Raw genomic sequence first — 22,484 nt, forward strand, 5'->3', positions numbered from 1 at the left:
ATCTAAAGATCATCGATGTTGCATTTGTATTTAATGTAAGAGATTTTGATGTACGGTGGAAATTGGGTACTCAAAAGATCGCAGTTTTGAACAATCAACTACCTTAGGAGATCCCCTCTGCACACGACGTGCAATTTTCAAAAGATCAGTCATCGCATGCATGAGAGCATATTATACTTTAGGAAATCTACTTGTTTTAACAATGCAGATAGAGATGACATATGGTCAATATTTTTTCAGAGAGAAATCCTTATATATGGTCGAAGTCCTCAGATTACAATATGGCCGAAGCCAGTGAGAATAAGACTGAAGCCAAAATACAATATGGCCGAAGCCAGTCAGAAATACGACCGAAGCCAGCTGATTTTATGACAAAACCACCACATATGTCGCCGAAGCCAAAAATCCTCGCAGAAATCGAACACGACTGGGGGAGCGAAAGTCATCTGCCCCAACCGTCATATCATGCACGCCGAGTGCATCATATGGTCAATATACACAAAAGATTTGCGGCAGATATGAGACGCCGATATAAAATCACACAGATGCAATTATATGGAAAAGAATATTTGTAACAGTTTTGTGAAGGTAATATAAACATCACAAATTACAATCCCGCCCACTGCAACCAACATACATTGTATTAGTTACATGCTAAAAATTATCTGATCTATGGGTTGGGTTGTTTCATGGTTTATATTCATTTAACCTGGTTTGATATCCATTAGGGAAAACAACAATAGGGGTTTTTGTTTTATATCTAAGTATGTATATATACAAGGGTTTGGACTGTGGGGATAAATTGTGGGTGTCACTTGCAGGCTCCTGAGATTAGATCAGTCCATGCCAGTCTTTATGGCTTCTCTAAACAGAGGAGAAAGAGTGGTGTACCAGTGAACATTATCTTAGGGTTTGGTCACCGTTTGCCCGCAGTCCACCACCAGATTATGCCCGCTAATGAAGCCGGAATCCTGCTCTGCCGCAAGAAAGAGTGCCGCCTGAGCCACGTCCAGAGTATTTAGCCAACGTTCTGGCATGACTAAATTCTCTTTCACCTTTTTCTCGGCCAATTCCATGGAGAATGGTGCGCAGTCGAGAATTCGGCGTGCTTGAGCCAAAATCTGGGTGGGAACGCTGTGGGGACTGATCATATTAACGCGAATCCCAAACCCTCGGAGCTCTACTGCCGCTGACCTCACGAGCCCAACCAGACCCGTCTTGCTGACAGTGTAGGCATGAGGACCCAGACCTCCCACGACACCGCCCACGCTGCCCGTGCAAATGATGGACCCTTTCTTCGCAGCCTTCATAACGCGGGCTGCATATTTGACGCCCAGAAGAGCTCCCCTGAGATTGACGGCCATTGTGTAATCAAACTCGGGCATGCGCGTTTCGTCAATAGGGCCGACCGCGCCCAAAATGCCCGCGTTGTGGTGGAAGACGTCCACTCTGCCTTCCCCCATTGAAACCCCCTTCTCCACTGCGGCCGCTACTTCATCTTCTTTCTTCACATCGCAGAAGATAAATTGAGATCCGTTGCCCAATTCCTCTGCCAGATTCTGGGCGTCTTGCACGTCTGCTATCAGAACCCGGGCGCCATGCGCCGCAAAGAGGCGAGCTGTGGTCTCTCCAATGCCGCTGGCTGCGCCGGTTATGATTGCCATCTTGCCTTCCAGCCTGATCAAAACTAAACCCAGTCTGATGTGAAATCAAAACTAAACCCAATTTGAACTGCAAATAAATTTTGCTAAAATCCAATCTTTGCACCTGGAACTTGCAAAGCTGAAATCAAACCCGCTCACAATCAAAAACTTACCTTTTGGCTGTGTGAGAAGGAATCGTAGATATACTCCTGAAGCATAATTTATGAGAAGGTAGATATGCCCTAATGCTTGATGATGGTGGTGCCTTCAGCCTTCTTATTCCTTGCACAAGTAGCCTGTCAATGAAATGTAACTGATCACTTCTAAAACATTCACATTGAAGATTTGGTTTTTCATAACAACAAAGACTTGCAAGAGTTTACATTACCTTTCAGCACCGGGCCTGGACATTGTCTGACGGCTTACAAATAGATCAAATCAAATAAATACATGCACAGACAGAAGATACAGAGAACCAAATGTACATATGTAAGATATAGAACAAAGAAAGCTTAAAGAATTAGTTTAAATTGTTATGAATGTTATTAGTATATGGCTGGTTTCTTGTGTCTGGTTAAAATCTGATCAATAAAACGTTTTTGCCTATATTTGATAGTTTACAAAGAGATATCATCCCTTTATGTGAGAATTTTTTTTTTAAATATGGAAAAAGAACTTATTAGTTACTTCCAAATCCAGTATACAGATCACTGTAACCCACAAACGAAACCAGAAAACTTATTAGTTTTGTCTCAAATCCCGTATACAGATCACTGTAACCCACAAACAAAATCAGACCACTGTAACAACTTTATTGTGTGAGGTGCAATAATTAAAATAGGATTCCACTGTCGATTGCATCTTTATCTAATACATCAATTGATTACTTATATCAAATTATGCCATTCATTGGTTATGTAGGGTCCACTTTCCAGTCCTTTGCTAGGGCAATCTCGTGGTTGCACACAAAAACGCTAATACACAATTCAGGTGTATGCTAACGAGGTGAATTTTTTGGCATTTTTCATTTGGATTTTTTTTTTTTTAAATGAGATTGTTTAATGGATTAAACGGTGTAGGATGAAATTGTTTGGTGAATGAAGTATTTGTGGGGAATTAAATTATTTTAGAGGGTATTCAAATTTGATTAAGCTTTACATAATTTTGATGATAACATCTCATCCCTTTAAAACATTGTGTTGTGTTCAACACCATCACTGTTATTTCTTTAAAATAGTGTGTTTTGTTCAACACCATAACTTTTATAAGAATACAGAAGCATCTGACAAGAAAACAATAAGAGAGTCAGAATTTCACAGAAAAAGAATCTGTCAGAGTTACACAGAGAAAGCATGTGTGGACGAGTTAGAAAACGAGAAACAATAGGCAAATAAGCTGTACTTTTTGGTAACTGGCAGGGAAAGAAACCAGATAATTGTTCCTAGAAGTATTTAGTTGGAAAGAAACTAAAGAATATTCGAGGGAACTGAGAGCCATTCATTCGTTGTAAAATTCTCAGAAATATTAAAAAGACCCTACAATCCAAAGTTTGGAAACCTGATGATCGCATAGGCCTTGAAGATGATAGAATTCAGTTGCCTTTGTGGGAAATTGATTGAGGGAATTTGCTTCAACCTTGGACTCCATTCTCTCCTTCCGTATTGTGGCATCCAACCGTTATACTTTCATAAGATTAAACTACCGGGGGGTTTTCAAAAGAAATCTAAAAAGCTCAGGTATAGGAGGGAATGAAGGAGGTATTCCAGAGACTTGCTATGCCCAAAATATAGGCGGTTTCTACCAATAATGAAACCGAGATCCTTACTCTTCTTTGAGGTATAGAAAGGAACGTTCATTTATAGAAGATAATCATTGAAATGGATTCAAAGTTGATTGTATATAAAAACAGGGATGGTTGACAAAATAAAGGCAGTGGGGAATTTCAACCCACTGGAGATTGCCCACACACCTTGACTCCATTTTGCAGAATTTGCATAGCTTTTCTAGCCTTAGGTTTATTAATGTTAAAAGGTCTAGAAATCCAGTAGCAAATGCAATTTCCAATTTTGGTTGGAGCAAGAGAATAAAAGTTACTCCAAGAAGCAGGATAATGTTCAAAATTATTCCCACACACACACACAAAAAAAAAAAAAAAAAATCTTACTTCGAAGACACTGATGATTTTCACTTAACATAAAAGGGACAAACAGATATAGTTAGTTCCCAGAAACAAACTAAAGTACACAGCAGCATAACAATAGGTCAACAATGCTAATTAAGTTAATCTGTGTTACCAATTTTTATGAGCAAGATCATCAATAATGCACTTAATGCAGGGGACTTAGATGTAATTGAATATTGTGTATTAAGTTAGTAACATCTACGAAAGAGATAACATCTCCCATGTAAAGTGACCAAGCAATGACCGAAGAAGGCATCCGCAAGACATCAATTCACAGTCCAAATGGATCAATTTTTAAGAAAAGCTCTGAAAAAGTCAAGATTAAAAAGAGCACAATTTTGAACGCTCAAACATATCGAACTTTTCTCTTTGCTAAGCATAATATAGATTCATTATATGGAAGAGCAAGTGCCTAGAATATCTGATCAGCTATTTACAGAAGATCACTCATATATCCATTAATTATATCATAAGGTAGATATGTCCTAATGGTCGATGATGATGCTGATGCCTTCAGCCTTCTTATGCCCTGAACAAGTAGCCTGTCAATGAAATGTAACTGTTCACTTCTAAGCGCCCATGAACACTCGCATTGAAGATTTGGTTTTTCAGAACAACAAATACTTGCAAGAGTTTACATTACCTTACATCACAGGGCCTGGACATTGTGTGACTGCTTCCAAATGCTTTTTTTCACAATAATATAAATCAAATCAATACATATACAGACAGAAGATGCAGGGAACCAAATCTACATATCTAAGATATAGAGCAAAGAAAGTTTAAAGAATTAGTTTAACTTCTTATTATGAATGGTATTAGTATATGGCTGGTTTCTTGTGTCCGGTTAAAATCTCATTACTAAAATGTAACTCTCTATTTTTTAAAGTTTAAGAAGAGATATCATCCCTACTTACTTTCAAATCTGTATACAGATCACTGTAGCCCACAAACTATACAAAAGAAACTTATCAGTTACTCTCAAATCCAGAATACAGATGACTGTAACCCACAAACAAAATCAGATCACTGTTAACAACTTTATGTTGTTAGGTACAATAATCCAAAAACGATTCCACCGTAGATTGCATCCTTATCTAATACGTCAATGGATTACTTACATCAAATTATGACATTCATTGGTCATGGAGGATCCATTTTCCAGTCAGTCTTTGGTAGTGCAATCTCGTGCTTACGCTAATACCCGATTCAGGTGTTGGTAACGAGGTGACTTTTTGTTTTTTCATCGGAATTTTCTGGTTTTGTTTTATGGATTATATTGTATGCGATGAAATTGTGATTTGGAAAAATAAATTATTTTACAGAAGTATTTAAGTTCAGTGTTGTTCACACCTAATCTTCAACGGTTGGGTAACCTGGAACGTGAACAGTCATCAAGAAGATGAACTGATCCATCCATTTTATGTATATAAACAATAGCTGTCTAATGAAATAATCAATCAATTTCTTCTGCCCATTCTGGAATTACCCTGGCCTGACATGGTATCAGAGCACAGGTCCCAGGTTCTAAAAAAAAATAGTTGTAACTCCTGCCTCTGTCCTGAGCACTGCGCTGCTCTGTCCTGCACTGCTCTGCCTCTGTCTGATATTCCTTTGACATGGTATCTCTGCGCTCTCTGACTAACACGAACGCTTGAGACTGCGCACTGCCCGGTTTGAATGCCTGCGTTATTTGATATACTGGTTACCGTTGAACGCACTCCTAGCCGTGTCTTTTGTCATCTCATTTCATTCTCCACCATTACCACATCCCCATCCCTTTCAAACGTTACACATACAAACGCCTCAATTGTTTAGCTGGAACATTGGGGGGATATCTTTGTGAAAAACGTATTGCAAGACGATCCCTTGATCTCCTCCGAACGATTACACGCCTTGTATTCCCATTCTGTCAGTGAGAAGCTCGTAGGCGGTTTGTATCTTCTGGAAGAGGGCAGCCGCGTTGGGGTCGTCGGCCCTTTTGTGGGATGGCAAACAAGGGCTCGGGCTCTGTAGGCCTTGCGTATCTCGACCACTGAAAGCTTTAAACCCTCTCGGCCTGACTGTAATCCTAATACCTGGTAGTGATCCTCCTCCATTGCTTCAAGAGCCTCAAACCCCTGAAGCTCTCAAATAAATGAAGAAATTTACGCTGTCAGCATTGTTAGCTGCGAAAAGGCAAGCCCAATGTTTATATTTGCCTCTGCGTTGTATTGGAAATCTCAGTGGATCACAGTAGGAGGATATGGAGAGCGAGAGCAAGTACATGTCGAAGCTGGCGGAAGAGATGTGAGACCGATGCGCTGGTAAATGTGCTGGTGGACACATGGTTACGTTAGCTGTGGAGCTCGCTTACCAGGTGGTTGCTTTCCTGTAAATCTGAAAAGCATTCATGAACTTTCAACTCTTGGATGCTCGAGACAATAATGGTTGGGGTGAGACTTGAACAAGAGACATTGACATTTTATACACCATTTTAATTTATCGTTATTTTGTTGCGTTGGACTGAATAATATTTTGCCTCTTTTAAAAGTCTGGTCAATATACAGAGTTGTGAAAATTTGAGTTGATTGCCATGTAACAAAAAAAGTGCTAGCGGCTAAAAGCATTATTTGTGAAAGTACCTTGACATATATATATTAACCAGCCAGCGTTTTGAACAGCATATATATATCAACCAGCGTTTGAGTTTTGAATGCGTAGTCTATACATATGTAATATGGTGAGGATCTTTGGAGGGCTTTGAAGAAACAGTAAAGTATTTGCCTTTTTTTTTAGTACAATTTCACTGTACATCAGTAAAAGTTTTTTATCAGCAGAAATTTCTTATCAGCAGAAGTTTTTTTAGCAGAAGTATTTTTTTACAGAATGCATTCAATCATTTCTATGGTAGGAATAGTTCTCACTGGCAAGGAGAACTATTCTGAATGGTCTCGGATGGTAAAACACACCCTCATCTACAATGAGTTGTGGAAAGGAGTATGTGTCGGAGAAGAAGGCAAAGACCCTGTGCAGCCTACATCAGATAAAGAACTTGTCATTTGGGAAAACAAGAACAGCAAAGCCTATGCATTGATCGCAGCATCTGTAAATGAAGAAGTAAGTCGTCATATTTCATCCTATTCCACTGCCTTTGAAGCTTTACAAAAGCTGAAAGAATTCTATGATTCACATTCTGCACTTGAAGTTGTTCAGCTCATGATTAAACTCTTCACTCTTGAACTGAAAAATAATGATCCTCTTGCTCTTGCATCTGAAATAAAGTCTATAATGCATGATATTAAATCCACTAACGTTGAGCTGGATATCTCTCTTATTGCCTTTCTCAAAGCACTCTATCCTACCTACTCCAATTATCTTGAGTCATTACAAGCAAATGGAAATATTAAAGATATAACCTTTGACTCTCTTGTGAAAAAGTTTGTTGAAGGAGAGAAAGCCTTTGGAAAGAAGACAGTCCCTGAATCTTCTGAAGAGACTGTTTGCCTTGCTCATAAAGAAAAGCATCCTGCTCAAGATTCTACAAGAGGAAGAGGTGGACGAAGAGGAAGAGGAAGATACTTCAGAGGCAGGGGGGGCAGACATTCTCAAGCAGAAAAGGCAGATCTGCATTGCATTCGCTGCAAACGAAATTGATCACATGATGCTTCTACATGCAAGCTACCATGGGACAAAATTGAGCAAAGAAGAAATCAGCAGAAAGGTAAAACTGATGACACAGACAAAGGTAAAGCACCTGAATCCGCTCACTATATTGAGGCACAATGTAACATTGGAGTAAATGAAGATTTGTTTAATGCTTCACTTGCTTCTTCGAAAAATGATTGGTTGCTTGATTCAGGAGCAACCTGTCATATGACTCATAGGAAAGATTTTTTTGAAGATTTCACTGACAATGTTGATGGAGCAGTATACTTTGCAGATCAGTCAAAAATCAAGCCATCAGGGCTTGGCACAATCAGGCTTAAACTGCCTGGTCTTCCAGACTTTCTTCTGGATCATGTTCTATATCTCCCACAGCTCAAGAGAAACTTGCTGTCCTTGGTCCACATCCGCCAGCAAGGTCACTCCATTCATATGTTTGATGGAAAGCTTGAGGTAAGAAAGGCATCTGACCACTCACTTGTCATGAGGGGAATAGAAGAAGAAAGACTTCTTAAACTGCAAGGAAACTCTGCTCATGCACAACATTTCTCATATATTTCTCATCATGAAGAAGGTACACTTCCATCAAGTTTATTATGGCATGCTAGATTTGGACATTTAAACTATGATAGTCTCCGCTTATTAAAGAAAAATGGTGTTGCTGGTTTGCCTACAATTCCTAGAAAACATAAGCAATGTGATGCTTGCATTCTAGGAAAGCATAGCAAACAGTCTTTTCATGATTCACATTCAAGAGCACATAGGAAGCTTGAACTCATTCATTCAGATTTATGTGGTCCAATGCATGTTCCTTCTGCAAATGGAAATAAATATATCATGACATTTATTGATGATTACACCAGAATGTGTTGGGTTTATTTATTGAAGAACAAATCTGATGCTTTTCAAACATTCAAGAATTTTCATAAGTGGATTGAAAATGATGCACAATCTCATATTGGGTCTATTCGCACTGATAATGGAAAAGAATATACATCAAATGAATTTGAAAACTATCTTCGCCAACATGGGATCAAACATCAAACAACTGTACCTTATAATCCCCAATAGAATGGTGTAGCAAAAAGAATGAATAGAACAATCTTGAATATGGTACGATCCATGCTTTTCTTCAAAAATGTAAAGATAATGTTTTGGGCTGATGCTGTTCTATGTGCTGCATATATAAAGAATAGATGTCCATCTAGTGCTATAAGAAACAAGACTCCTTATGAATTGTGGTATGGACATGTTCCTTCGGTAAAACATCTCAGGATTTTTGGTTCCACCTATTATGCTTTAATACCAAAGGTACATAGAAACAAACTTGGTGCTAGAAGTCGTAAGTGTATCTTCCTGGGGTATTCAAACGCCTCTAAAGCATACCGTCTCTATGATGAAGTAAATAAAAAGTTTGTTGTATCTAGAGATGTCATTTTTCTTGAATCATCCAAATCTGACAGTGTTGTTGAACGGCAACTTGATCGTTTGGATAGATTCGCAAAAACGAAATCATTTCAAGAATTTGATAATCAGATTCCACATCTTGAAGGGGGGATTCCTATACTAGAACAACATGTGGAATCTTCTTCTGAAGAACAATCTCCCCTGCATGAAACTCCAACAACGGATGATGCTTTAAGTGATGTAATTGATAGAATTGGGAGACTCAATCTTGATTCAGTCCCAACTCAATCAACAGAGCAGCCTGGACCATCTCAGAAAGGTCCCCCAAAGTGGCTGACAAAGACACTTGAAAGTGTTCATCCTGATGAAATTGGAAAAACAGGAACCAGAAATACAAACCGACAAGATGGAGGTGATGTAGATAACTCTAATTCACCTGTTGATATGGATGTTACTTATGATTGTGAATTGAACTTGTCTACAGAGTTTGAACCAACTTCCTTCAAAGAAGCTGCTTCTCATGATGAATGGAAAGAAGCGATGCAGAAGGAGTATGATGCCCTCATAAAGAATAGCACTTGGAAGCTGGTTGATCCTCCATTTGGAACCAAACCAATTGGCTGCAAGTGGGTCTACAAGAACAAGTACAAAGCTGATGGCTCACTTGACAAGCACAAAGCTAGGCTTGTGGCAAAAGGTTTTGCACAGAAGGAAGGGGTCGATTATGAGGAAACTTTTGCCCCCACAGCAAAATGGGCCACCATCCGGACACTCTTTGCACTAGCTGCTCAGAACGGTTGGAAAGTCCATCAAATGGATGTAAAAACTGCATTCTTGAATGGAGATCTAAAAGAGAATGTTTTTATGTCCCAGCCTGAAGGATTTGCTGTGAAAGGACATGAACACAAAGTATGCAAACTTGTGAAGTCCTTGTATGGCCTCAAACAAGCACCACGAGCCTGGTATGAAAAACTAACTGAGCATCTTCTGAAACTCAACTTCAAACATTTTGATCTTGATGATGCAACTTTATTTGTCAAGAAAGTTGGCAAAACAATTGTATATCTTGTGGTATATGTAGATGATCTTTTAATGACAGGGAACAATGAAAGCTATATTGCATCCATAAAGAAAGAATTAGGAAAAAGTTTTGAAATGACTGATTTGGGCTATGTTCATTACTATCTTGGCATTGAAGTAACCCAACATCCAAAATCCATATTTCTTTCTCAAAAGAAATACATTGGAGATTTGTTAAACAGATTTGGCATGACAGAGTGCAATCCTCTTTCTACTCCAATGGAACAAAACTTGAAGCTCACATCTATTGAAGGAAAGGAATTTGAGGATGCAACAAAGTATAGACAGCTTGTAGGAAGTCTCATCTACCTCACTACTACCAGACCAGACATTTCATTTGTTGTTGGAATCCTCTCCAGGTTTATGCAAAAGCCTTGTGAGGGACACTGGTCTGCTGCAAAAAGAGTTCTAAGGTACTTGAAGGGAACTCAAGACCTTGGAATCAAGTATACACAGGTGGACGACTTCAGCTTGATTGGATACTCTGATTCAGACTTCGATGGAGACAAAGAAACTGGGGTATCTACTTCAGGATATGCTATGAGTCTTGGATCAGGAGCTGTCTCCTGGAGATCACGCAAACAAACAATTCCAGCAGATTTCACAACAGAAGCAGAATACGTGGAAGCAGCTGAAGCAACGAAAGAAATTGTGTGGCTCAGGAAAATTCTTGAAGATTTGCAGGTAAAACAAGTACAATCAACTCCACTCATGATTGATAACACCTCTGCAATAAAGTTGGCCAAGAACCCAAAGTTCCATGATCGTACTAAGCACAGCGATACTAAATATCATCTGATCCGACATCATGTTGAGGCCAAAACAATCCATCTCCGTCATTGTTCCACAAATGAGCAAATTGCAGACATCTTCACCAAAGCGCTTGGAAGAGAAAAGCTTGAAAGATTCAGAACGATGCTTGGACTCACCAACATCCCTTCAGATTAAGGGGAGGAATGTTCACACCTAATCTTCAACGGTTGGGTAACCTGGAACATGAACAGTCATCAAGAAGATGAACTGATCCGTCCATTTTATGTATATAAACAATAGCTGTCTAATGAAATAATCAATCAATTTCTTATGCCCATTCTGGAGTTACCCTGGCCTGACAAGTGCAGTTCAAAAAAAAAAAAAATCTATTTAAAATTATATGTTAAAAATTTTTAAGTGGGAGAGAAATTCAATTTCTATATCTATCTGAAGTAACCAAAATAAATATTGATGATAACCATGGGAATAATGAATTTCTAATGAAGTGATTAACTAAAACTGTAAATAATAATAATTTTAATAGTTGAATAAAATATAATTATGAAAAATGTCTTAATTTTAATATCTTTTATAAGAATACAAGAGCATCTGAGATTTTCACAGAAAAAGAATCTGCCAGAGTTACACAGAAAATGCATGTGTCCACATGAGATTTAATTCTGGGCTAAATTTATTACTTAATAATGTATCTGAAAGTTGAAATATGATATTTTATAACCTAGTTGTTTTTAGTGAATCTTTTATAAATAAAAGAATAGAAATGTCCAATAAAATTTATTGGAGATTTAGGATGCAACTAATAGGAGTTTCTTCCTAGGGATGGTCGGGGAAATGACATTTTGATGCTCTTATGAAATGAGAAATGCAGCCCCAGCAGTAGAATGTGATAGGATCAGCGGTTTTAGTTTGTCTTTGTCCCGTATACTGTTACGCTGACTGCAGGTGGGAATAAAGAGGTTCATGTGAAGATTAATGAAAAATTAATTGATAAAGTTAAGAATTGAGATAATAAAATGATGGTTTATCATGAAAGGTTGAAAGTAATGCATGCGATGGCTAAGAGTTGGATTGATGGTTTAGAGCTGGCAAGTATAAATAGTGTTGAAAAGGCCAAGTCAAGATATGGATCAGTAAAGTTAGAGATGTAATGAGTGATCATATGGATGGGAAAATGTACATAGAGTCAATGGTTTGAAGACAGTGAAAGAGTCAGCCTATGCTAAGAGTCCTAATTGTGTGATAACACCCTAACGGTTTTAGTCTAAGGCAAATGTATTTCCTCAAGAAGTTGTAAGGCTTGTTGTTTAGGCATACATGTTGAGAGGAGATTGTTGTAAGGCCTTAAGACTTTGATCAAACATACATGTAGTGTAGTGGCGCATGGAGTCATCAAGTTGTGGAATGGACCACTTGGATAGATACCAAGGTGGCAGGTGTACTAGTATCTTAGCTTGAGGGGGGTAATGTGAGATCTCAGGTGAGATGGTTGATGAATGATTGGGATCAAGTTAATCTCCCCAAGTCAAGTTTAAAGAATGGATTGTTAGGGTAGTTCACAAAAACTTGAATCAGTGACTTAAAGTTTTAGGGCTCCAGTGATATCAAAGCCCATTGTTTGGTCCATGGTATTCATATGGAATATAGCTTATTTAAAAGCTAAAAAACTCTACATAACAAAATGACTAGGTTTGAGAATGCTTTTGTTTGTTTATCTTTAACATTGTGCATCAAAGATGTTGATATTGCCAAGAATTAGTAAAATAATGTTAATTGTTTATGAGGACAACTGAAGCAAGCATCTTTTATGGCATGTGTAGTAGTAAAAATACTTAATTTTTATGAATTTTTAAAAGTAAATTATAAAAAAATAACAAAAATTAATTTTATTTAAAACTTATATTTTTAAATTTTTTTGGAGAAAGAAATTCAATTTCCCTAACTCTTTGAAGTAACCACCAGTTTAGATCCATCTCACTCTGGATCTATCATGTCTTGAGAGGGATCAGATCCCTCAAGGTGTAAACCTTCTTTTTGGAGTGTGGAATTTGAGGAAAAGTTTGCACCTCGAGGGATTTGATCCCTCTAAGTGCATGATAGATCCGGAGTTAGATGGATCTTGGCTAGTTCGAGTTGAGGGCGACAATGACACATTTTTAGATTATCATTATTATGTATATGTTTGAAATAAACTTCATACTTTGAAATTTACATTATGTTTTTTCTGTTTGACATGACTATGTCATTTTCTTCTTTAATTTTGTTTTTGTTGCTTGCCTTGAATAGTTTGTACATCTGCGCTTGGACGATTTGAGTAGTTTGTGTAGTTTGAGTAGTTTGTGTGTTTATGTGTTTGTATTTGGATGGTAATGTTTGTGAATGTTACAATTGTTGTGTTATATTTTTATATGTGTGTGTGATTATCTATTAGTGATTAGTTGGTGATGAAAAAGGTCGACAATCTTGTTGATAGTTTGCAAGAGTATTGATACTGCACATATATTTCATTCAATTTTAGGTATCACAACTTTTGACAATTAATATTTTTCAATAGGGTCCCTCCAAGTATTACTAAATATATTTTGAAGAAGAGTTTTAATAATTGACTGCATCAAGATTACTCTTGAAATCATTTGTTTCATTTCTAATGTTTGAATTAATTTCCTTCAAAATATTTTGATGATTTTTTTTAATCTATAGTTTATTTTGCAAACTTCAAGAAATAATGTAATTTTGAAATTTTTTTAACAAGTGGTCAAATTTACAAAATCTTTAAATTATTTGTTAGTTTTTCCATCTTTTCATATCGATTATATGAAAATGATAGTTGAGATTGTAAACTATTCAATTCTTTAACTCAAACTATTGTAGTAAACATCATACCTTGTCTCCTTGATAGGTTGAATTACCAAAACACAAAAAACAATGCAAATTGTCAATCATTTTTTTGTGCCTACACAGGAATCAATGCACATTGTTAATCCAATCACTTTAAGTTAATGTACCATCATACATTGAGTTACATCAAATCAGAAATCATCATCTACACTGAAATCAATGCATCTAATGCATACAAACAAATAAGATTAGAAATCAACATCAACACTAAAATCAATGCATTTAGTGCAAGCAATCAAATAAGATTAGAAATCATCATCTACATTGAAATCAATGCATACAGTGCAAGCAATCAAATATGATTAGAAATCAACATCTACACTAAAATCAATGCATTTAGTGCAAGCAATCAAATAGGATTAGAAATCACCATCTACGCTGAAATCAATGCATCTAGTGCAAGCAATCAAATAGGTTTAGAAATCATAATCCACATTGAACCAATGCATCTAGTGCAAGCAATCAAATAGGATTAAAAATCACCGTCTACGCTGAAATCAATGCATCTAGTGCAAGCGATCAAATAGGTTTAGAAATCACAATCTACACTGAAATCAATGTATTTAGTGCAAGCAGACAAATAGAATTAAAAAACACCTACACTGAAATCAATGCATCTAGTGCAAGCAATCACATAGGATTAGAAATCAACATCTACATTGAAATCAATGCATCTAGTGCAAGCAATCAAATATCATTAGAAATCAACATTTACACTGAAATTAATTCATCTAATGCAAGCAATCAAATAGGATTAGAAATCACCATCTACCATGAATTCAATGCATTTAGTGCAAGAAATCTTCATTCCTTTGTCCCCCATCCATCTATATTTATATCTCCCTCCATCTTTATTTCTATGTCTCTCTATCTCACCTCCAAACATACACACTCTCTCTCCATCTCTTCCTTATCACTCCCCCTCTCTCTCGCTCCACTTTTCTCTCTATATGTCTTTTTTCTTCCCTCCCTCTCTCCCCTTCCAAATCCATATCTTTGTCCTCCCTCTCTCAAGTCATCTCTCTCCCTTTCTCTCCCAGCTCCCTCTCTCTACCCCCATCTCTCTCCCTCTATCATTCCTCTCTTCTCTCTCTCTTCATTCCTCCTCTATCATGTCCTTCAGTTTATCTCCTTCAATGCAAGCAATCAAATAGGATTATAAATCACCATCTACACTGAAATCAATGCATCTAGTGCAAGAATTCTTCTTTCCTCTCTCTACCCTCCATCTATTTCTATATCTCCCTCCATCTCTCATTCTTTGTCTCTCTAACTCACCCCTGCCCCTCCGTAAACACATATGTTTTTTCCCTCCATATCTATCTATTTCTCCCTCTCTCTATCTCTCTCTTCTTTCCTCTCTTCACCTTCCATCTATATTGTTAGGATATTCCGACACATAGGAAATAGTTAAGTATAACTTGGTCTAGTGTAGAGTTAGGTAAAGTGTGTTTCTTTACTATGTACTTTTGTAACTTACAATCCGACGATCATGATATGTAGTGATCCGACGGATCATTCTCTCCTCGGTATTACCGACACTTGATCCATGGCTTAACACCCGATTGGTCCATGATCTATATTTAAAGAGCATGGAGGGTCATTTGTAGGGTAACCGTTTATGAGAGAAGTTTATGTAAATTTTCATTCTTTTGTTAATAAATTGTCTGAAGTGGCCGCGTTGGCTCAGGCCGTGGACTGTTTCCCTCTTTGAGGGTTTTAACCATGTCAAGAATACTGGTGTATTGATCTGAGATCTGTTTGTGAGCGGTGTCTTTTGGTGTTCTGTCTGAGGAACTTACCCTGTAAATTCCTACATGGTATCAAAGCTATTTGAGGGCCGCATCTGTTGGTGATCCAAATCTGAAGCCGGTAGAACTGCATCCGACTGTCGTTTCCTAGATCTACTATTTCTGACTGCTTTCAGGCCGAGATCACTGCTCTATTGTGTTAGGAGCATCTGTTCCAGTGAGGAACCCCTTTTGTTTGACGCGAAAAGGTTTCCGGTAGCCCTAGCTACGTCATTTTTAAGATCTTGAGGTATACAGTGTTTATTTGCAGTTTTTAGTTATTTTCTCTCTGTTTATTCCGGTTTATTTAGCTCTCTGTTTTTTTATTACCGGATCCTTACCTTTCATTTTTGCGTATGCTCTTTGCCTCGCGACTCTGTGTGATCTGAGCAAATCAGAAACAGAAAGGAATGATTTTTCTCATGCATATGCTCTTTTCCGTCGCGTCTTAGTGTGATCTCAGAAAATCAGAAACATTGAGGAAAATATTTAGTTTCCGGCTAAAGCTAACTTCAAGCCGTAAGGTTTGTTTTTTTTTGTATGTTCGTGTTGGGTTTTTTGTTTTTTGTTTTGTAGGCAAAAAAAGAGCTTTCTCAAGTAAGCACGCACCCCAAAGTTCCAGTGACTAAAAAAAAAAAAAAACCCCCTTCTCTTTTCAAAAAATTACTAACCTTTTAATCTAGCTCACTTGGTCCAAAGTTACTTTCTGAGAATAAAGATCTTCAGTTCAAGTCTTTCTTTTTTTTGAGTTACTTTTTAAACAAGCACATGTAGCGTATGTTTTAAAATTACTTTATGTAAAAAGTGTTCTCATCCATTATAAAAAGTGAGTAACTTATAATTCTAAAGTCTCTTTATCTTTTATTTAAGTCACAATTTAGTGGGTAGCTCATAAAGTACCATTGTAAAAGCGACTTTCACTTATTTATAAAAGTGAGTCACATATTTTTTTTTAAAGTGAGCTAATTAGATTTATGTTTGGAAAGGGGGCGAGGGATTTTTTTTAAATATAACATTATCATTCATTTCCACACATTCACGCACTTCGTCGACATCTTCAACAACTTTTCTTCAAAAAGCCATAACTTCTTCATCCGGAAGCCGTTTTCAGAGTTGTTTTTTTTAATTGACCTAATTTTTCGAGATCTTTCCATTGAAACACTTAGTTTCAGTATATACAGCTTCAGTTTATATTAAAATGGAAAGTCCATGCCAAGTTATTCTTAACAGCACCAACTACTTCCAATGGTGGTCCTACATTGTGGATTTACTTAGAAGTAAAGGTCTTTACAGAATAGCATCAGGCCAAGAAACCAAACCTCAAGATGAAGATAAGGTAGCGAAATGGGAAAATATGCAAGATCAAGCATGTAGGTTGATAGGGATGTCTATTTCTCCATACCTTAGATTCCATATCGCTGAAGTTGATACTCCTAATGAAGCAATGAAACAACTCACTAAAGTTTTTGGAATTAAAAATGAAATTAGAGCCCATCAACTCGAAAATGAATTGCTTACATTGGACCCTAATAATTTTTCTTCCATTGAAGAGTTTTTGTCCAAGTTCAAGACCCTTAGACTTCTCTTGGAAGGTGTTAAGGCTAAAAAAGAAGATGATAGTCTTATCTATTCCATTCTTACTAAGTTGGGACCAGCATACTCTGTATTTGTTTCCACCTTCCATTCTATAAGAGAAGCCTTTATTTCTCAAGGATAAGACTACAAGTCCCCCTCTTTTGATGCCTTTTGTGATTCTTTAATAAGAGAACAAGAAAAGCTCTTATATCTTGGTCTTCTTAATCTTGGAAACTCTTCTAAGAAAGCCTTAGCCGCCCAACAACAACCAAATTCAAAGAATCTTAAGAAGCAGTATCCTAAAAAGAATGGTCATAAACCAAACAAGGGTCCTAAGCAATTTCAGCCTCAAAATGAAAAATCATTTCAACAAAATGATAAGGCAAATAAAAACAAAGGGAAGAACACTGATAGACATTGCCACTTTTGTAATCGAGATGGCCACTTAGAATCCAAATGCTTTAAAAAGATGGAAGCTTTGGAAGCAGCAATGAAAAAGCATAACATCCATTTGGAGCACTCTTCTACTTCAACTTCATCTTCAGGAATAACGTTTTCTACATGTGGTTGTCAAGCATCTTGGTCTGGTTATGCACTAAATGTATCTTCTTCTTCTCATTTTCATGAGTGGCTCATTGATTCTGGAGCTTCTTATCACATGGCCAAAAACGAAGCCATGTTTTCTTCTTTAAATGATTGTAACACCAAAAATATATATGTTGGTGATGATAGATCTCTTAGTGTTGTAGGAACTGGAACTGTTTATCTAGACAATGGTCAATTTAATGATGTATTACGTGTTCCAAACTTATCCTGCAACCTTCTATCTGTATATCAGATAACTCATTCAGGTGAAGGTAAAATTGTTGAATTTTCACTTCACAATGTTGTAATTAAGGACCTAAGAGATCCTAGACAGATTTTAGCTATTGGCATTGCTGGTGATTCTACAAGGTTGTATAAGTTTAACAACTTTGGGTCATCAAATCTTCCCTCCATATTTGTTGCTCATAATGATGAAGTGAGCAAACTTTGGCATCAACGATTTGGTCAGTTAAACTATCGCTCCCTTCAGAATCTATGTAAAGAAAATATGGTGACAGGTCTTCCAATGGTATCTTGCAGAAATGGTGTTTGTTCCGGATGTGTACTCGGAAAACATCATCGGGATAGTTTTGAAAAACGTGCCTCTTGGCACGCCTCAACCCCTTTACAGCTTGTGCATAGTGATTTATGTGGTCCACTTCCAGTTGTTTCATTCTCTAGCTACAAGTATTTCTTAACTTTCATTGATGATTTCTCCATACACACTTGGGTATACTTCTTAAAACTCAAGAGTGAAGTATTTAACATGTTCTTGGCCTTTAAGGCCTTCGTTGAAAAACAATTTGGACATCAAATTCTTAAGCTAAGATCTGATAATGGTGGAGAATATGTTAACAACAAATTCATCAACTTTTGCAATGAGAATGGAATTCAAATGCAACATATTGTTCCATATACTCCACAACAAAATGATGTAGCTGAAAGGAAGAATCGCACCTTAAAGGAAATGGCTAATTGTATGCTTCAATCTAACGGACTGTCTTAATTTTTGGGCAGAAGCAATTAACTGTGTAAATTACATAGTAAAGCGCACTCCTACTAAGGTTTTAAAGAATATCACTCCAGAAGAAGCATGGAGCTCAATTAAACCAGATGTAAGTCACTTTCGTGTTTTTGGAAGTGAAGCATGGGCCCATATTCCAGATGAGAAACATAAAGCTTTAGAACCTAAGAGTGAAAAATGTATTTTTGTTGGATATTCTGAAGATGTCAGAGGATATAGACTTATTCCACTTAAGTCCAAAAATGTTATCATTATAAAAGATGTAGAGTTTGCTGAAAATATATCAGCCTACGAGCCTAGTTCGGTGGATGTGCCACCTCTCTCTATCCCTTCTACTTCTGAAAATATTTCTTCTTCAGATGATCACAGTGAGGATGACAATCCTCCCCCACCTTCTCGGAATCCTCCTTCAGCTCCTCAGCTTCCAAAATGGGTCTGTGCTACTCGGGATGCAGCAGGTGCTCTTGCCAGTGATCCTACAGATCAACGACGTACACGTTCTTAGTTCGATAGAGCCTCTTCTTCACTGGCTCAAGCTTCAACGAATTATGATCCTGACACCTTTGCAAAAGCTTCAAGCCATCCAGATTGGGACACAGCTATGCATGAAGAATATCGTTCATTATTGGAAAATGATACATGGGATCTTGTTCCTCTTCCAAAGGGACGAAAACTTGTTAGATGCAAATGGGTTTATAGAACCAAGTATGGACCAGATGGAAAAGTTGATAAACATAAAGCTCGTCTTGTTGCTAAGGGTTTTTCACAAGTTGAAGGCATTGACTATACTAAAACCTTCTCCCCTATTGCCAAAATGAACTCTATCCGCCTTGTTCTTTCCCTTGCTGCCTCTTTCAAATGGGAAGTCCATCAGATGGATGTTAAATCTGCCTTCTTGCATGGGGATTTGCATGAAGAAATCTATATGGAACAACCTACTGGCTTTATACAAACAGACTCCAGCCTTGTATGTCGGCTTAAGAAATCCCTTTATGGTCTCAAGCAAGCCCCTCGGGCTTGGTATGCCAAAATGGATAGCTTTCTTTTAGAAACTGGCTTTTCTAGGTGTCATTCTAACAATACTGTCTACACCAAGAAAGTGGGCAAGTCTCTTATCATTCTTGTTCTTTATGTTGATGATCTTATCCTTATTGGTAGTGATCCCAACCTTATAAACCATGTGAAGTCCAGCCTTAAAAAGAAGTTTGAAATGACAGACTTAGGACACTTGCATTATTTTCTTGGTCTTCAAGTCTTGCAATCCAAGGAAGGTATTTCCCTTTCCCAGTCCAAGTATGTCTGTGATCTTCTACGCCATTTTCACATGGAAGACTGTAAGCTAGCCCCTTCTCCCTTTCAGTCTGAAGTCAAACTTTCAGTCACTTGTACTTCCCCTGAAGTTGATGCTACCTTATATCGTCAACTTGTAGGAAAACTTTTGTATTTGACCCATACTCGTCCTGACATTTCCTTTGTTCTTGGCCTTATTGCTCAGTTTATGCAAAACCCACATGAAAGTCATTGGAAAGCAGCTAAAAGAATACTTCGTTATGTTCGAAGTATAGTTCAGTTTGGGATTCATTACAGTGCAGAAGCATCTCCTCTATTGGTTGGTTTCACTGATTCCGATTGGGCTGGTGACCCTGATGATTGGAAGTCTACTGCAAGTTATGTGTTCACTCTTGGTTCATAACCTATTACATGGGCTTGCAAGAAACAAAGTGCCATTTCTCTTTCTTCAGCAAAAGCAAAGTATCGTGGTGCCGTAGAAGCTAGTAAGAAAGCCCTGTGGCTTCGTCAGATCCTGTCAGAGTTTGGCTTTCAGCAGCAGCATCCGACTACACTTTGGTGTGATAATCAAAGTGCCATTCAACTATGCAAAGATTCAGTCCAACATCAGCGCAGCAAACACATTGAACTGCATATGCACTTCATCAAAAAGCTCATTCATGACCATGTTCTTGAAGTGCAATATTGTTCAACAAGTGATCAAGTTGCAGACATCTTTACAAAGGCTCTCACAAAGGCGAAGTTTACTAAACTTTGATTTATGGTTGGAGTTCAGGAAGTTGTCACTGAGGGGGGATAGGCTCTAATGCCTCCTTCCTTCTCCTATTGTGTCATATTTATACATCCTTCAATCCTATCCCAAGTTGTTCTTAAGGGGGGATGTTAGGATATTCCGACACATAGGAAATAGTTAAGTATAACTTGGTCTAGTGTAGAGTTAGGTAAAATGTGTTTCTTTAGTGATCTGACGGTTCATTCTCTCCTCGGTATTATCGACACTTGATCCATGGCTTAACACCTGATTGATCCATGATCTCTATTTAAAGAGCATAGAGGGTCATTTGTAGGGTAACCGTTCATAAGAGAAGCTTATGTAAATTTTCATTCTTTTATTAATAAATTGCTTGAAGTAGTCGCATTGGCTCAGGTCGTGGGCTTTTTCCCTCTTTGAGGGTTTTAGCCACGTCAAGAATACTGATGTATTGATCTGTGATCTATTTGTGAGCGGTGTCCTTTGGTGTTCTGTCTGAGGAACTTACCTTGTAAATTCCTACATATATCTCTCTCTCTTTATCTCTCTTTTGTCTCTCTATATCACCCCCAAAACATACACACTCTTTCTCCATATTTATCTATCTCTCCCTCCCTCTTTCTCTTTCTTCCCCTTCTCCCCCCTTTTATCTCTCTTCCCTCTTGCTCTCCTCTCTCTCTCTCTCTCTCTCCATCTCCCTTATCACTCCCTCTCTCTTTCTCCACCTTTCTCTCTGTGTCTTTCTTCTTACCTCCCTCTTTCTCTCCCTTCCTCTCTCCCTCTCTCTCTCTCACATCCAAGCTCTCTTCCTTCCTCTCTCTCCCTTTCTCCCCTGTCTCCCTCTATCTCTCCCCCTTATCTCTCTGTTCTTGTCTCTCTCTATCTCTCCACCCTCCAACTCTATCACTATCTCTCCTCTCCCCCTCTTCTCTTTATCTCTCCTTTATCTCTCTATCTCACGCCAAACAAATACCCTCTCTCTCCATCTCTCCCTTGTCATTCCCTCTCTCTCTCCCCACTTTTCTATCTCTATGTGATTCTTCTTCCCACCCTCTCTTTCCAACTCCATTTCTCTATCCCTCCCTCTCTCCTCATGTCTCTCAAGTAATCTCTCATCCTTCCTCTCTCTCCCTTCCTTTCACTCCCTCTATCTCTCCACCTCTATCACTTTGCCTTTGTTATTCCCTCCCATATATATCTAGAGTTAATATATATCCTGATATATTAATATATATTATAATATAACAATTTTAATGATATTTTATACATAGCATAATAACAAAATTTTCAAATATTACAACTTTGATGGTGGAAATATTTGTCTCTAGATATTTTAATATATCCATAGGTTATGGTTTTCCTTTATTGATTTTACAAATATTTAATTAAAAGAAATATTAAAAGATTTTGGAGCAAGATTTTGGATTCTGTGTTGAAATAACATTTTTACTTTATATTATGAAATGATATTGACTTTAGTGTGGAGTCTCGAAACAGAACCCTAGCTCGGATACTGGTGCACCTGGATACCCGGGAAGGTCTGGAAGAAAAAATCACACTTCATTGGGGAAGATACACCCGCGTCCAGATCCTAGATTATGAAGGCGTTCCTTTCAGATGTCGCCGCTGTCACCGGGTAGGACACGTCTTTAAGGATTGCCCGCTCAACCAGAGATGCGCAGATGCCTCGGATGCCACCATTCCCACCCCGCGAGCTTCATCTCATGTTGCTCAACAAGTACCGGCTACGAGCATCCCCAAGGATACTGCAACACTAGCTCAGGGTACCTCAATAGGGCGTCCTACTGCACCGATCACCAGATCCCGGGCGGCTACATCAACT

At 37.8% G+C, this 22,484-nt stretch overlaps 1 protein-coding gene across 3 annotated transcripts; it reads right to left on the bottom strand.

Annotated features, from left to right (window-relative positions):
- Positions 1–533: 533 nt before the first annotated feature.
- LOC149156894 (short-chain dehydrogenase reductase ATA1-like) lies at positions 534–2,182 on the bottom strand. Of its 3 annotated transcripts, XM_089445354.1 has the most exons (4): positions 2,032–2,182; positions 1,817–1,939; positions 892–1,677; positions 534–622 (listed from the first exon to the last, which is right to left on the bottom strand). In XM_089445354.1, the coding sequence occupies exons 1-3, from the start codon at positions 2,052–2,054 to the stop codon at positions 906–908; spliced, it is 918 nt and encodes a 305-aa protein (XP_089301480.1). In that variant the 5' UTR covers positions 2,055–2,182; the 3' UTR covers positions 534–622; positions 892–905. The 3 variants fall into 3 exon arrangements, with proteins under 3 accessions (XP_089301480.1, XP_089301479.1, XP_089301481.1); XM_089445353.1 differs by having other exon boundaries at positions 534–1,677; XM_089445355.1 differs by lacking the exon at positions 2,032–2,182 and having other exon boundaries at positions 534–1,687; positions 1,817–1,945.
- Between the last annotated feature and the right edge of the window lie 20,302 nt (positions 2,183–22,484).

Source organism: Pinus tabuliformis, chromosome 9 (assembly GCF_031772625.1).
Source record: "Pinus tabuliformis cultivar Carrire ecotype Pingquan chromosome 9, CPIR1, whole genome shotgun sequence".
In the NCBI taxonomy this organism is placed as follows: Eukaryota; Viridiplantae; Streptophyta; class Pinopsida; order Pinales; family Pinaceae; genus Pinus; species Pinus tabuliformis.

Bases quoted from the DNA above. Each gene is read 5' to 3' on its own strand.
- LOC149156894 (XM_089445354.1), bottom strand. From the start codon at position 2,054: ATGTCCAGGCCCGGTGCTGAAAG. The intron at 1,940-2,031 runs GTAATGTAAACT...TTTCATTGACAG, and splicing joins TCCAGGCCCGGTGCTGAAAG to GCTACTTGTGCAAGGAATAA. The intron at 1,678-1,816 runs GTAAGTTTTTGA...AGTTTTGATCAG, and splicing joins CCTTCTCACACAGCCAAAAG to GCTGGAAGGCAAGATGGCAA.